This window comes from Phacochoerus africanus, chromosome 12 (assembly GCF_016906955.1).
Source record: "Phacochoerus africanus isolate WHEZ1 chromosome 12, ROS_Pafr_v1, whole genome shotgun sequence".
Classification (NCBI taxonomy): domain Eukaryota; kingdom Metazoa; phylum Chordata; class Mammalia; order Artiodactyla; family Suidae; genus Phacochoerus; species Phacochoerus africanus.
In genome coordinates, this window is record NC_062555.1 from 54,485,575 (window position 1) to 54,500,121 (window position 14,547).

A 14,547-nucleotide genomic window follows, 5' to 3' on the forward strand; every position below is an offset into this window, starting at 1 on the left:
TCATTCACTACAATGCTGGGGAGTTCCCTGGTGGTCTAGGGGTTAGCACTTGGTGCTTTCACTGCTACGGCCTGGGTTCAATCCCTGGTCTGGGAACTGAGATCCTACATCAAGCTGATGCATGCCTCCGCCAAAAAAAAAAAAAAAAAAAAAAAAGTTCAATATGATACAGGAAACCAAGGTTCTCGGACTTGCCCAGTAACACATGAACTTCAACAGGCAGAGCCAACCTCAGATTGGATCTCTCAACTCCAATCTCACACTTTCTACCACACCTGGCTGCTGGAAGGCATCTTAGAATTCACTACAAAGAAAACTAGGAAATCCTTAGGTTTGACTCCTGTGGAGCACTTAAGAAATGAAATATATGGAGCGATGAGTTTTATGGGGATTCATGTCTTTCAGTCAAGAATTACCAAGCCAGTTCCACGAAGAGTAAAATAGACTGTTCAAAGCCATACTTTTAATCAACTGACTCCAAGAACCAAGAAATTAAATGGCTCTAATTTAGTAATAATGTGATTTTACTTCATTCTTTTTTTCTTTTCTTTTTATGGCCGCACCTGCAGCATATGGAAGTTCCCAGGCTAGGGGTCAAATTGGAGCTACAGCTGCCACGGCCACAGCAGTGCCAGATCTAAGCCACATCTGCGACCTACACCGCAGCTTGCGGCAACACCGGACCCTTAACCCACTGAGCGAGGCCAGGGGTCGAACCCGCAGCCTCATGGGTACTAGTCAGGTTCGTTACCACTGAGCCACAAGGGGGAACTCCCAATAATGTGATTTTCTTTCTTTTATTTTCAATGATTTTTATTTTTTCCATCACAGCTGGTTTCCAACAATGTGCCTTTAAAACTCTAAGTTAAAATATCAGCATGTCTCAGAATTGCCCATCGTTCTGAGAAGCAAATAACTTAAAAACAGAGAGAGGTAACATCCTTCTCTGCAAAATTAAACTTACCTCCAGTAAAGATTCCTTGTTCTTCGCGTTCATTCTCTCATTTGTCTCCTTGCTTTCTTTCTTCCCTTTGTTGTCTAAGTAAAAGTTCTAGATAAGACAGTAAAGATCAGATCGGCAAGTGTTCATTACCACGGTAGCCACTGCACAGAACTCACGGTCTTGCTGGACAAGGAGATGTACGTGTATGCAATAAACTCGGGACCATAGCGTATGGTCTCTGTCAACCAAGTGCTTATGAGGGTGCTTATGGGCTGCTGACACTGCATCACTGGCCAGAAGAAACATCTTCCCTTCTTCCCATAGTGCCCAATCCATGAGGAAGCAAACAAAAGAGAGAAAAACACCAGCAGGGAATACAATGTCATTTGACTGTTCAATTTTATCATCCAGTGTTGGAAACTGGGTAACCCCGATGCCCTTGAAAGAGCCTGGAACTGCAGGATGGTGGAGCTCATGTCCCCTGCTTTTGATCACCAGGTAGGATCCTAAGGCCCTGGGGACCAGAGATTCTGGCTTATCCACAGACGTTTGAGAGATGGATTTTTATGTGTGGGCAACTAGTTGTAATTTTTTTTCAGACCTTTTTTTAGGGCTGTACCTGCAGCACATGGAAGTTCCCAGGCTAGAGGTGGAATTGGAGCTGCAGCAGCAGATCTACACCACAGCCATGGCAACTTGGGATCCAAGCCACATCTGCAACCTACACTACAGCTCAAGGCAACACCAGATCCTTAACCCATTGAGCAAGGCCAGAGATTGAGCCTTCATCCTCATGAATACTAGTCAGGTTTGTTACCACTGAGCCACAACAGGAACTCTTAATTTTAATTTTTTAAAACTGTATGGTTCAGGGACTTCTCATCATGGCTCAGTGGCCTCCATCAGTGGGTTAAGGATCTGGCATTGCTATGAGCTGCAGTGTAGGTCTCAGACATAGCGTGGATCTGGCATTGCTGTGGCTGTGGTGTAGGCTGGCAGGTTTAGCTCTGATTTGACCCCTAGCCTGGGAACTTCCATATGCCATGGATGTGGCCCTAAAAAGCAAAAACTAAACCAAAACAAAACAAAACTGTGATTCACTGGCCACTCCGTTCCTGGGTACATATCCAAAAAAAAAACCCCAAAAACCACTAATTCGAAATGATACATGCACCCTGATGTTCACAACAGTGTTATTTATAATTGCCAAGACATGGAAGCAACCTAAATGTCCATCGACAGATGAACGATAAAGATACATATACACAATGGAATACCACTCAGCCATCAAAAAGATTATATTTTGCCATTTGCAGCAACATGGATGGACTTGGACAGCATTATGCTAAGTGAAATAAGTCAAAGACAAATACTGTCTGATATCACTTATTTGTGGCACCTAAAAAATACAATAAACAAGTGAATATAACAAAAAGAAGCAGACTCACATATATAGAGAACAAACTAGTGGTTCCCTGTGGTGGGGGAGGGGCAGCCTAGGGGTGTGGGAGTGGGAGGTACAAACTACTGGGTGTAAGATCAGCTCAAGGATGTATCAGACAACATGGGGAAAACAACCAATATTTTGTAATAACTGCAAATGGGAAGTAAAAATTACATAAAAATTAAAAAAATTTTTAATTTATAAAAAGCAAAAAGCTGCATGGATCAATCATAACGGAATTTGCAACTTGACAACCTAAGGACAGAGAGAAGCAGAAAGGGCATTCCTGGAATGACAGCCAGCTTAACAAAGACAAGGAAGATCATGGATGAAAAGCACTTGCAGATGGGAGCCTGGTCTCCAAGAGGGGTTTGTATGAATCTATGCATCATACCTTTTAAATACCTAGTATCTGTGACGAAGCTGAAACTAAATGCTAAATGCATGTTTCCAGAAAATCATGAGTGTCTAAGGACTAATTTTTACAGAACCAGTACAGCAGAAGTATCCATACACAAGATGATTCTGAGCGACCGCTGCCATAGTTAAAGTAAGGAAAATAATGCCTGAAAAAAATGTATTAAAACTAGAACATACACCCAGGGAGTGTAGTGACTAAATTTAGGACTCTCCTGAGTCTAGACAGGCATGTTTATTTACACCATGGGAGTGTTTCTCAGGTGTGACCATCTTGAAGCTCCGTAAAATGCATGTCCCTGGGCTCCCAACCTACTGAGCTGGAATCTCAGGGCGGGGCCTGGAAATCTGCATTCCAACATGCTTCCTGGATGACTTTTACTTACACCGAACTTTGAGAACAGAGTGTACTAGACAGAGACGAAGCAAACTACAGGCAAACAAAATTTGCATAATTAGATCTCCTAGAAACAATGCATAAAGTGGGGGAATAAATCCACTATAATTCCTTCCATAATTCTTAATCGATTATGTTTTTTTTTAAATGGCCACACCCAGAGCATATAGAAATTCCTGGACCAGGGATTGAATCCGAGCTGCAGATGCAACCTATGCTGCCACTGCAGTTGGATCTTAACCCACCGTGCCACAGTGGAAACTCCTTAATGGATTATCTTTTTTTTTTTTTTTTGGTCTTTTTTTTGCCGTTTCTTGGGCTGCTCCCATGGCATATGGAGATTCCCAGGCTAGGGGTCCAATCAGAGCTGTAGCTGCCGGCCTACTCCAGAGCCACAGCAACGTGGGATCCAAGCTGTGCCTGTGACCTACACCACAGCTCATGGCAACGCTGGATCCTTAACCCACTGAGCAAGGCCAGGGATCGAACCCGCAACCTCATGGTTCCTAGTCGGATTCGTTAACCACTGAGCCACAACGGGAACTCCTGGATTATCTTTTAAATTTTTTTTTTTTAAGTTTTCTTGAAGTATAGTTGATTTACGAGGTTGTGATAATTAGGATTACCTTTTAATGTATTTTTAAAGACAAAACTTTTACATGTTATTTGAATGGACAGTATATTGTGAGTTAGAGTGATTGTTATAGGGCTTGGAAATGATTCTAATTTTAATTGTTTGGCTTATGAACTGTGACTAACTGTAACATGTAACATATACCATCTGCCAGAACTATATGCCAAGGCCTCACCGGTATGCATTTCACTTCATCCTTACAAGATCCCCACAGTGTTGGTATGATTGCTATTTCACAAGTACGGAAACAAGGATTATGTGATTTGTCCAGGGTCAATCAGTGCCAGAGCCTTGAGTTTTCTCAGCATTCAAATGCTCTAAATACTATAGGAAAGACCCCAGTATGACACTGTGGATGGCCTTGACACAATGAACTGCACACTTAAAAATTAATTAAAATGGTAAATTCTATGTATGTGTATTGTACCAAAATGAAGAAGAATTAGACGACCTAGTCCTAAGAGTGAGAGCAGAGTGCGTTACTAGCAAGCACACTTGCTTGAGGGCCCTTGGAAAACATGATCCTGTATGAGTTGAAAGAATGGACAGAGAACATGAGGAGGACTCCATGGCATGTGCCTTTCTTTCATCAGTCTGGGTGAAGGAGGGCACGTGTCACCCTCTGCAGGACAGAGGAGGGAAGAGCCTCTCTAAACTATGAAGGGTCTCGTTTAAGGAGAGTACCCTGAAAGCTTAGGATGCAGTGTGTCTTCTCTGAGATCCTTCTCCGTTTTTTAAGCTTCTGAATGCCCTTTTCCCCCCTTCCAAGTGATAGTGCTACACTGTGTTTTTGTTTTAGTGAAAGTACAAAACCCACAAAGAAAAATCCAAGCTGGAGGTCACACAGGGCAGTCCTTAGAAAGTACCGATTGTTCATAGGTGAGAATCTGGGCAAGTTCTGTAGCAAGCAGCAGAATTCAAAAGTTCATGGCAATCTGAGCTGAAAAAATAAGGAACTTTAAATCGGGAAATGAGACTTTCAGTTACAGCTTGCTGCTTTTTCTCACAGCTTCTGAAAATGCAAGATTTGGGGGCAGCTGGGTAGGAAAGAAACAGCAAATCTGTTACATTTTTAATATCACTTTTTTGGAATAAAGAATAAATCAAGCAAACATTTATCAGCCTACGAATAAATATTTGTGGGTACACTTTACATGTAAAATAACCCTGTTTTTTTGTTTTGTTTTTTTAAGTCTTTTAGGGCCTCATCTGTGGCCTATGGAGGTTCCCAGGCTAGGGGTCAAATGAGAGCTACAGCTGCCGGCCTACACCACAGTCACAGCAACGCCAGATCTCAGCCATGTCTGCGACCTACACCACAGCTCATGGCAACACCAGATCCTTTCCCCACTGAGCAAGGCCAGGGATCAAACCTGTGTCCTCATGGATACTAGTAGGGTTCATTACCACTGTGCAACAATGGGAACTCCTGAAATAACCCTGTTCCTAAGTCTCTTTCTATCACATTGAAAAGATAAATATGAGTAGATGGTTATATGTCTATAGATGGGAGAGCTATATAAGACACTGCACACATCCAAAGTGAGCCCAGTTCTATAGGTTTTCAGAGAGGGAGAAATTACTGTGGGCTGAGATGATCAAGGAAGACTTTACAGAGGAGGTCAAAGTTTGAACTTGTGTTGGATGACGTTCATATACAGATAGGGAAAAAAAAATAAAGAGTGCATTCTGGGCAGGAGGAAAAGCATGTACAAAGGTCCGGAGGTAGTTAAACACTGGGTATCTTTGAAGCAACCTAAATGTCCATTGACAGATTAATGGATAGAGAAGATGTGGTGTGGGTATCTACACACACACACACACACACACACACACACACACAATGGAATAATACTCAGTCATAAAAAAGAATGAAATAATGCCATCTGCAGCAACATGGATGGACCTAGAGATTATCATACCAAGTAAAGTAAGTCAGACAGAGAAACACAAATACAATACAAATGGACTCATTTACAAAACAGAAATAAACTCAGAGACATGGAAAACAAACTCATGTTTATTAAAGGAGAAAAGAAGGAATGATAAATTAGGAGTTGAAGATTAATATATACACACTACTGTATATAAAGTACATAAACAACAAGGACCTATTGTATTTAGCACAGGGACCTATACTCGGTGTCTCAAAATAACATATGGAAAAACATCTAAAAAAGAATATATGTACATGTATAACTGAGTCTCTCTGCTGTACATCTGAAACTAACACAACATTGTAAATTAACTATATTTCAATTTAAAAAAATACTAGGTATCTCTGGACCACCCATGAACTATGAGCCTGGCTGGAGCTGGAGCACACGTGAAGACCAGACCATCGCCTCCAATTTCTCCTCCTCCCTGTGTCAGAATATACCAACGCACATTGTTTGGTGACTGTGCAGGGCCTCCCCCTAGAGAGACCAGCGCCTGTTTCCTTGCCCTCTTATGTTGGGTCTGGCTATGCGGCTTGCTTGACCAACTGAATGTTGGGGGGAGGGACAGTGCCTCCATCTGAGCAGAGGACATGAAAGGCAGCATTGTGGGTTTCCACTCATTCTCTGGCATGCTTGTCTTTCCCCAGGAGGAGTGTGTGTCCCAAGTGGCTGCTGGCTGAAGACGGTAAGAGACATGTGGGACTACCTGAATCTGACACTCATTCTGGACCCATGAGCAGATGACCTGCAGGCCCAGGACAGAGGAAATACCTGTTGCTATAAGACCCTGGGATCCTGAGGTTGTGTTCATGCCACCAACCCTAAGACACACAACCACAATGGCTGCTAAGAGCATCTGGGGCACCGAAGTCAAAAGCAGACTTCTTTTAAAACTCCTGGAACTACTGTCCAGGAGTTTCCTGGCAGCTTGGTGGGTTAAAGATCGGGCATTGTCACTGCTGTGGTGTGGGTTCAATCCCTGGCCTGGGAACTTCTGCCTAACTGTGGGTGTGGCCAAAAAAGTAAAAGTTAAAAAAATAAAACTGGAGTCCATCCTGGAGCCCATAAATGTGATGTCTGTATGACTTTCCTCCCAGTTGGACCTGGTCCCCGAAGGTCAAAGATGGATCTTGGTGGGAGAGGTTGGAAAGAAGGGGAGATGTTGTGAACACATTTCCTCCCATGGTGGCTGGCAGCCACCTCTCCCTGGGGCAAGACTGATGGTTCTCTCTCTGCCCTCACTGTCGAAACCCAATCAACCATGACCACCACCACCACATTTCAGTTAAAGAGACAGAACAAAGGAATGAGAACTGCCTAAAATATCAACAGGGATGATTGTTGGAGTGTGGAGATATGGATGATTTACATTTCCTTTTATTTTTCAACTCTTTTCCTAATAAACTGATATTTTGAAGTCAGAAACAATTTTTTTTTTTTGGTCTTTTTGGGGCTGCACCCACAGCTATGGAAGTTCCCAGGCTAGGGGTCGAATCAGAGCTATAGCTGCTGGCCTACATCACAGCCACAGCAACACCAAATCCAAGCCATGTCTTCGACCTACACCACAGCTCATGGCAACGCTGGATCCTTAACCCACTGAGCAGGGTCAGGGATTGAACCTACATCCTCATGGATACTAGCTGGGTTCATTACTGCTGAGCCACAATGGGAACTCCGGGAACATAAAAATAATATGGTCGCAGGCGACCTCATGTTAATTTATTTCCCCAATCTCTCCTCTGAAAAGGGGATTCTTCAGGCTGCCAGCAGGAAGAGTGGCCAGTGTTAATACCAGAGTGTGCCTTCCTCTGCAGACACAGACCTCGGACCTCACACCTCTCCTCTGGTTTTGGGTGATGTCACTGGTGTCAGCACAGCTGGGAAAACAATACCCTTTATGTTACAGCTGAGTTTCATTTGAACATCTGCCGCTTCTTTTGGACGAGCAGACCACCCTGTGATGACAGTCAAACAGGAAGAGGAACTTTCCTAATGCCAACCAGACTGAGAAACTAAGAGGAACTCAGCTGCTTCTTTAGTAGAGTTGCTCTAACAAGGTCAGTAAGGCCCTACTACTGCCCTAACCCAGTGTCCCAGAGAGGCAGCACCACCTGGGCCAGAGGAGCCTCTGTCCTGACCCCCTGCTCTGCCCCCACCTCTACTCCCCTACACTGTGAACCTAAAACTGCTCTTAAAAAAGTCTGTTTTTCTTCTTATTATTATTTTTTAATTTTTTTGCTTTCTAGGGCGAACTACCTATGGAGGTTCCCAGGCTACAGGTCACATCAGAACTACAGCTGCCAGCCTGCACCAGAGCCACAGGCACACAGGATCTGAGCCACATCTGCAACCTATACCACAGCTCACAGCAACGCCAGATCCTTAACCCAATGAGCAAGGCCAGAGATCAAACCCGCAACCTCATGGTTCCTAGTTGGGTTTGTTTCTGCTGCACCACAATGGGAACTCCAAAAAAGTCTGTTTTTTAAAAAAGCTTATTCACATGCTTTGTACACGAATGCTGGTGGGAATCAAATGGCTGTGGAATTATATTTTGATTCCACTGGCCAGCTTATTAAAATGCCAAAACTGATAACACATCAGGCATTGCATTCTTGGCATCTATTTCAATGTGTGATGTGATGAAAAATTCTGAAATGTTTTGGACGCCAACATACAAACGTGTGAAGTGGTACATAATTTTCAAACTCCTTCTAAGGGGGTTTGCAAGCATAGAAGTCTGATGTTCACTCACAGAGGTGGCCATCCTTTGAGGCTGACCACAAGGGGCTGAGTGGGAAGAGATGCATGAGCAAAATAAGAGGTCACTGAGAGGGAGGGGAAGGACACAGCCCGTAAATGGACAGAGGGACAGAAGGACCTAGAGGCCCAGGAGAGGACCAGGGCAAAGATGCTCGAAACTGTGGGTCCCACATGTTCCATTCTCAGTGCTGCCCCCAAAGGGCCTTGTCGTGCTTCCATGAGATGCTTCTGTGTCCTTTCAATAATCATGCTGAGAATGTTCTAGTCAGAGCAGTTTCCACTCCCATGACTAAGTGATCCTCAGTGACAGTACGGCAGTGTCTGCACACCCAGATGTCAGCAGTAGCTCTGGAGAACCACTGGTGGTCTTGGGCCGGCATCAAGGTTCACTAGTGAGGCTCCTGCGTGGTTCCTGCATCTTGGGAGTGATGCTAAAGAGTGAGGGGCCTAAAGAGCTGATAAGTAGCTATTTGATGGACTAGGGCATTACAGCCACTAGCAGGGGAATTCATGGCTCTGCTTCTCAATTTAAAATCGGGGTGACCTGGAGTTCCTGTCATGGCTCAGTGGTTAATCAACCCAGCTAGTGTCCATGAGGACTTGGGTTCAATCCCTGACCTTGCTCAGTGGGTTAAGGATCTGGTGTTGCCATGAATTGTGGTGTAGGTCGCAGACGTGGCTTGGATCCCACGTTGCTGTGGCTGTGGTGTATATGGGCAGATAAAACTCTGACATGACCCTTAGCCTGGGAACCTCCACATGCCACGGGTGTGGCCCTGAAAAGACAAAAGGCGAAAAATAAAATAAAAGAATAAAATGGGGGTGGTCTAGAGTTCCTTCGTGGCTCAGTGGGTTAAGAATGGATCTGGCGTTGTCACTGCTGTGGTGCAAGCTCCTGGCCCAGGAGCTTCTGTATGTCACAGCCACAGCCAAAACCAAACCAAAACAAATAAAACAAAACAACAAAAGGAGGTATTACCTCCTAAAGTACTAGACCAGTCATCCTAGGGGAATTCCTTCCTAATTAAGCATCTTTTGGTCCACAAATTTGCAGAACCTGGTTCCTCTCCATAATCGTACTATAGATAGTTACTATAGATAACTTCTTTTTTTTTTTTTCTTTTTTAGGCTGCACCTGCAGCATAGGGAAGTTCCTGGGCTAGGGGTCGAATCAGAACTATAGCTGCCGGCCTTCGCCACAGCCACAGCAATGTAGGATCTGAGCCGCACCTGGAACTTATACCACAGCTCACTGCAATGCTGGATACTTAACCCACTGAGCGAGGCCAGGGATCAAACCTACATCCACACAGACACTCTGTCAGGTTCTTAACCTTCTGAGCCACAATGGGAACTTCTAGATAACTTCTGCCAAATTAATTAAACAAGGAGACCACCGGACTGAGGGGGCCCTAACATCGGGGCAGTTGACATAAGCAAACCAAAATGTGAGCCTGGAGGGTTACAAAATTGAAACCTAGGATCGCCCAATCACAAGTAGTCAATCACGACTAGGCTTTAAGCTCTAGTCAATCAAATAATTTCCTTTCTTGGCTTCTGTACCTTCTCTCTACAAGTCCTTCCCCTGGTTCTTGGCCGAGGAGTGCTGCTAACGACTTCTGGAAGGCAGCTATGCTAACCACTATACCACCAACGCTGGACTCCTAAAGAAACAACGCATTGGTTCAAAATTTCCCCTGGCACTTATTTTTCAGGTCTTAGGGATTCAGATGCACGCAGTATTTAGGAGTGCTTAGTTTTTATGCTTCTTTAAGTCTTTTGGGCCATTTGTCAGCATTTTTTCAAGGTTTATCATTTTATCTCTATATTGTTCTTAGCCAATTAGGCTTGCTTGGCATCTGTTCCTAAAGTTTTGGGGCTTGTGGTGAAGGACTGGGTAGTGAAGAGAGTGTAAACCAATGGCCTAAGGCCACGGCGGCCAGCCAGGAAGACCAGGACCTGTTCCAGCATCCGTGCGTCCTAAGTGGGGTCAGGCCTCCGCCAGCTCTGACTCACACTGGGATGGTGGAAACAAACACAACACATCACAGGCTGAATACAGTGAACACCACCCTCGGCTGCGATTAGTGGCTTCAGAATTTTCCATCAAACCATAACCTTCCGCGAATGGCATTTCACTCGCCATTTGCATTTCTATAAATCATTTTTCTGCGAGAATGAACCTTAGACTTCAGCTTTTCCACCCACAAGGAGTGGGGCAGACTCCATGCAACAACCTCAATCATGACCACAAAGCTGAATCCAATGGTGGCAAGAAAATGCAGCGTCATAGAAAAGAAATTTAGAATAGAATACAGCTATGCAGGCAAAGTAAGCACGGGTGATTGAGCCCGGATTTAAAAATTTTTCATTATTTATTTATTATTATTTTTTTTGCTTTTTTGGGGGGGGGGGGCTGCACCCATGGCATATGGAAGTTTCCAGGCTAGGGGTCAAATCGGAGCTACAGCTGCCAGTCTAAACCACAGCGACAGAGACACGAGATCTGAGCTGCGTCTGTGATCTACACCACAGCTCACGGCAACACCGGATCCTTAGTCTGCTGAGTGAGGCCAGGGTTCGAACCTGTGTCCTCATGGATCCTAGTCAGGTTTGTTAATTGCTGAGCCATGAAGGGAACTCCTGAGCCTGGATTTTTTAAAAATAACAAAATGTCAGGGAGTTCCCGTCGTGGCGCAGTGGTTAATGAATCCGACTAGGAACCATGAGGTTGCGGGTTCGGTCCCTGCCCTTGCTCAGTGGGTTAACCATCCGGCGTTGCTGTGAGCTGTGGTGTAGGTTGCAGACGCGGCTCGGATCCCGCGTTGCTGTGGCTCTGGCGTAGGCCGGTGGCTACAGCTCCGATTCAACCCCTAGCCTGGGAACCTCCATGTGCCGAGGGAGCGGCCCAAGAAATAGCAACAACAACAACAACAAAAAATAACAAAATGTCAGAAACTGAGCAAGCAGCCAAAAAATATATTTTAAATAAATCTCATGCAGTCATGACTGCATGAACTCGTGACTCGAAACATTCATTTTTGACTTTTTTTTTTATTTTAACCAATATACTATTTCAAATCAATTTCTTTTCCACCAGTTTATCTGAACGTGCTGTCACTCCCTGTCTTCCCGCCCCCATGGTCCAGCCGTACAACTACCCAGGACCTAAAGGAACTCCCCTCTTTCCTCTTGGACTCGGCACACACCGCCTCCTGGAAGGCTCGATTCCAATCCACTCTTCACCTAGTTAACTCTAACCAACTTCCTAGGTGAGTGCTAGGAGGTAACATTCTCTGACTAAACTTCGCTGCCCACCGTGCACAATTACCATTGGCTGGGGACCACCACGGGGCAAGTCTGGGACACCCTTGTATGCAGGGCTTGAGGAAGCTTTTTCCTTTGTAGACTGTGTGTAGAGCCGTACATCTTCTGGGCACTGTCTTTACATATCCCAACATCAATAAGCACCAAATATGAACAACAAAGGAAAGGGCAGGTTTAAAATAAGAGTGTTAATGGCTCAGAGTGCATCAGCAGACATTGCAGCCAAACAGATAGAAGGACAAGAGAGGAGGATCAGTCAACGGAGAGGTGGATTCTGGAAGCTGACTCAAAAGAGGCGAAATGATTCTCTCTCATAGGGGTTCTTAGTTTGCCTCTGGCCCAAGAACTGAGTTTGTGTTTCTGTGAAAGGAATGTATTTGTGATATTTCATGAGATGTGGTGAGGACACAGGTGACATTAAAAAAATGGATATTTTATATGTTTTAACAATATATGAGTTCTCTTACCTGGGGGTTTTTAAATACAGCATATTTTTCCTCTTTTTCCAAAAATAGCACTTTATTTTCTGTGTCTCTTGTCCAGTTTGATAAGACTTCAACAACATTTTCATGGTCTTCAAAAAACCTTTCTGATGAAACAAGAAAAAGCATTCTTTCAGACCCAAGACATCAGAGTTTCCAACAGAGAAATAAGCTGGTACTTAGCTAACACAAGGCTTCATACTTCTCCTGGGTTCTAAGAAATTCCTCAATCTTACATGTTACATTGTAATGTTTCTCTTAAGTTTATTCTTTGGTCTCAGGTCTTCACTTATTTTCCATAGAAAACATGGCAGTTGAACCTACAATATACTGAAAATGGTCAGCCACTGCTCTTTTTTCCATATTAGAACTTTTTTTCTTTTTAAGGGCTGCACCTGCAGCATATGGAAGTGCCCAGGGTAGGGGGCGTATCAGAGCCACAACTGCCAGGCCTACCCCACAGCCATGGCCATGCCAGATCCTTAACCCACTAAGTGAGGCCAGGGATAGAGCCTGTGTCCTCATGGATACTAGTCAGGTTTGTTACTGCTGAGCCAGGAAGGGAACTCCATATTAGAACCTTTGACTATTTTAAATAGTCCCAGGTGGAGGTAACATTCTGTTTGGAAGGCAGAGAGGCAATAATTAGTTAGATAACTATGAACGAAATTGCCAGATAAGTGATGAGTACTATAAATACCGATCCCTAAAACTCTAAAAAGAATGCACAACTGTTGGAATCAACTCTAAACCTTCCTTTAGAGGGCTTTCATTTCCGTTTGAGTCAGAGAGTTGAAAACATCAAGAAGTGTTTCAGTGTAGACCATTTCCTCCACAGCTTTAAAAACTGGCAATTCTGTATTCCAACAAGCTCCCCTGGTGGGGAGGGGGGACAGATTGTTCTGTGAGTGGTATTAAGAATGAGCAGCAAGGAGTTCCATTGTGGCGCCATGGAAATGAATCCGACTAGTATCTATGAGGATGTGGGTTGCTCAGTGGGTTAAGGATCTGGCATTGCCGTGAGCTGTGGTGTAGGTTGCAGATGTGGCTCGGATCCTGGGTTGCTGTGGCTGTGGCACAACACACAGCATCTGTAGAACTCATTGGACTCCTAGCCTGGGAACTTCTCTATGCTGAGGGTGCAGCTCTAAAAAAAAAAGAATGAGCATTAAAACAGTATTTTTATAATTCCTTTTTTTTTTCAGATATTCCTTTATTTCAAGGATTTTTTGGGAGTAACTTTTTCAAATTTTTTAATTAATTAATTTTGGCTGCATCCATGGCACATGGAAGTTCCTGGGCCAGGGACTGAATCCGAGCTGCAGCTGCAACCTACACCACAGCTGCAGCAATACCAGATCCTTAATCCACTGTGCCACAGTGGGAACTCCAATTTTTTATTTTGTTTATTGAAGTATTGCTGATTTACAATGTTTCAGATGTATAGCAAAGTGACTCAGTCATACATATATATGTACTTTTTCAGATTCTTCTCCATTATAGATTATTATAAGATATGGAATATAGTTTCCTGTGCTATCCAGTAGGTCCTTGCTGTTCATCTATGTTATATATGGTAATGTATATCTCTTAATTCCAAATTCCAAATTTAGTCTCCCCCTCTTTTCCCCTTTGGTAACTATAAGTTTGTTTTCTGTGTCTGTGAGTCTATTTGTTTAACTTTTTCTTTTAACTCCATCAATTTCTATCAACTGTCTTTTGTTTTATGGGGGCTGAGGCTTTTCCACTAGAAGGGATCAGAAATTAAGTGAGTGGGGAGAGGAAATGGACAGTGATATGACACCCATGGCAGACTGACCCTATAGTTTAAAAAAGCAAACTCTAAAGAGGCATTGGCTGACAGATACGCAGGCCCCCACCCATCTGCTCAGCTTGCTAAGCATGCAGTCAGAAGCATCATCCTGCCACTTTCTTTCCCTTTGCATCCACCAGGGCAGCTGCAGCAGTAACGCTTACATTCCCCAACGTCTGGCCACCTGTTCCAATCTGAGTCTCTTCACCACAAACAAATGAAGAGACAAGCACTGAACCTGACATAAGGAAAGTGATTGTGTGGGCAATCTGGATAGCCTTGAACCAAACTCTTCTCAGGAACAGACCAAAACCCAGAGTAAAGCAAAGTCACAGGTTTGTGCGGGGGTGGGGTGAGGTGGGGGTGTAGGGGGGTGCAGCCTAT

At 44.1% G+C, this 14,547-nt stretch overlaps 1 protein-coding gene across 1 annotated transcript in view; it reads right to left on the reverse strand.

Moving 5' to 3' along the window:
• APBB1IP (amyloid beta precursor protein binding family B member 1 interacting protein) overlaps positions 1–14,547 on the reverse strand; it is a 116,910-nt gene that overhangs the window by 33,253 nt on the left and 69,110 nt on the right. Inside the window, exons 7-8 of the mRNA XM_047755571.1 lie at positions 12,336–12,457; positions 965–1,051 (exon numbers count right to left, since the gene is read on the reverse strand). Coding sequence (XP_047611527.1) covers positions 965–1,051; positions 12,336–12,457 — 209 coding nt within the window. The remainder of the gene's footprint in view (positions 1–964; positions 1,052–12,335; positions 12,458–14,547) is intronic.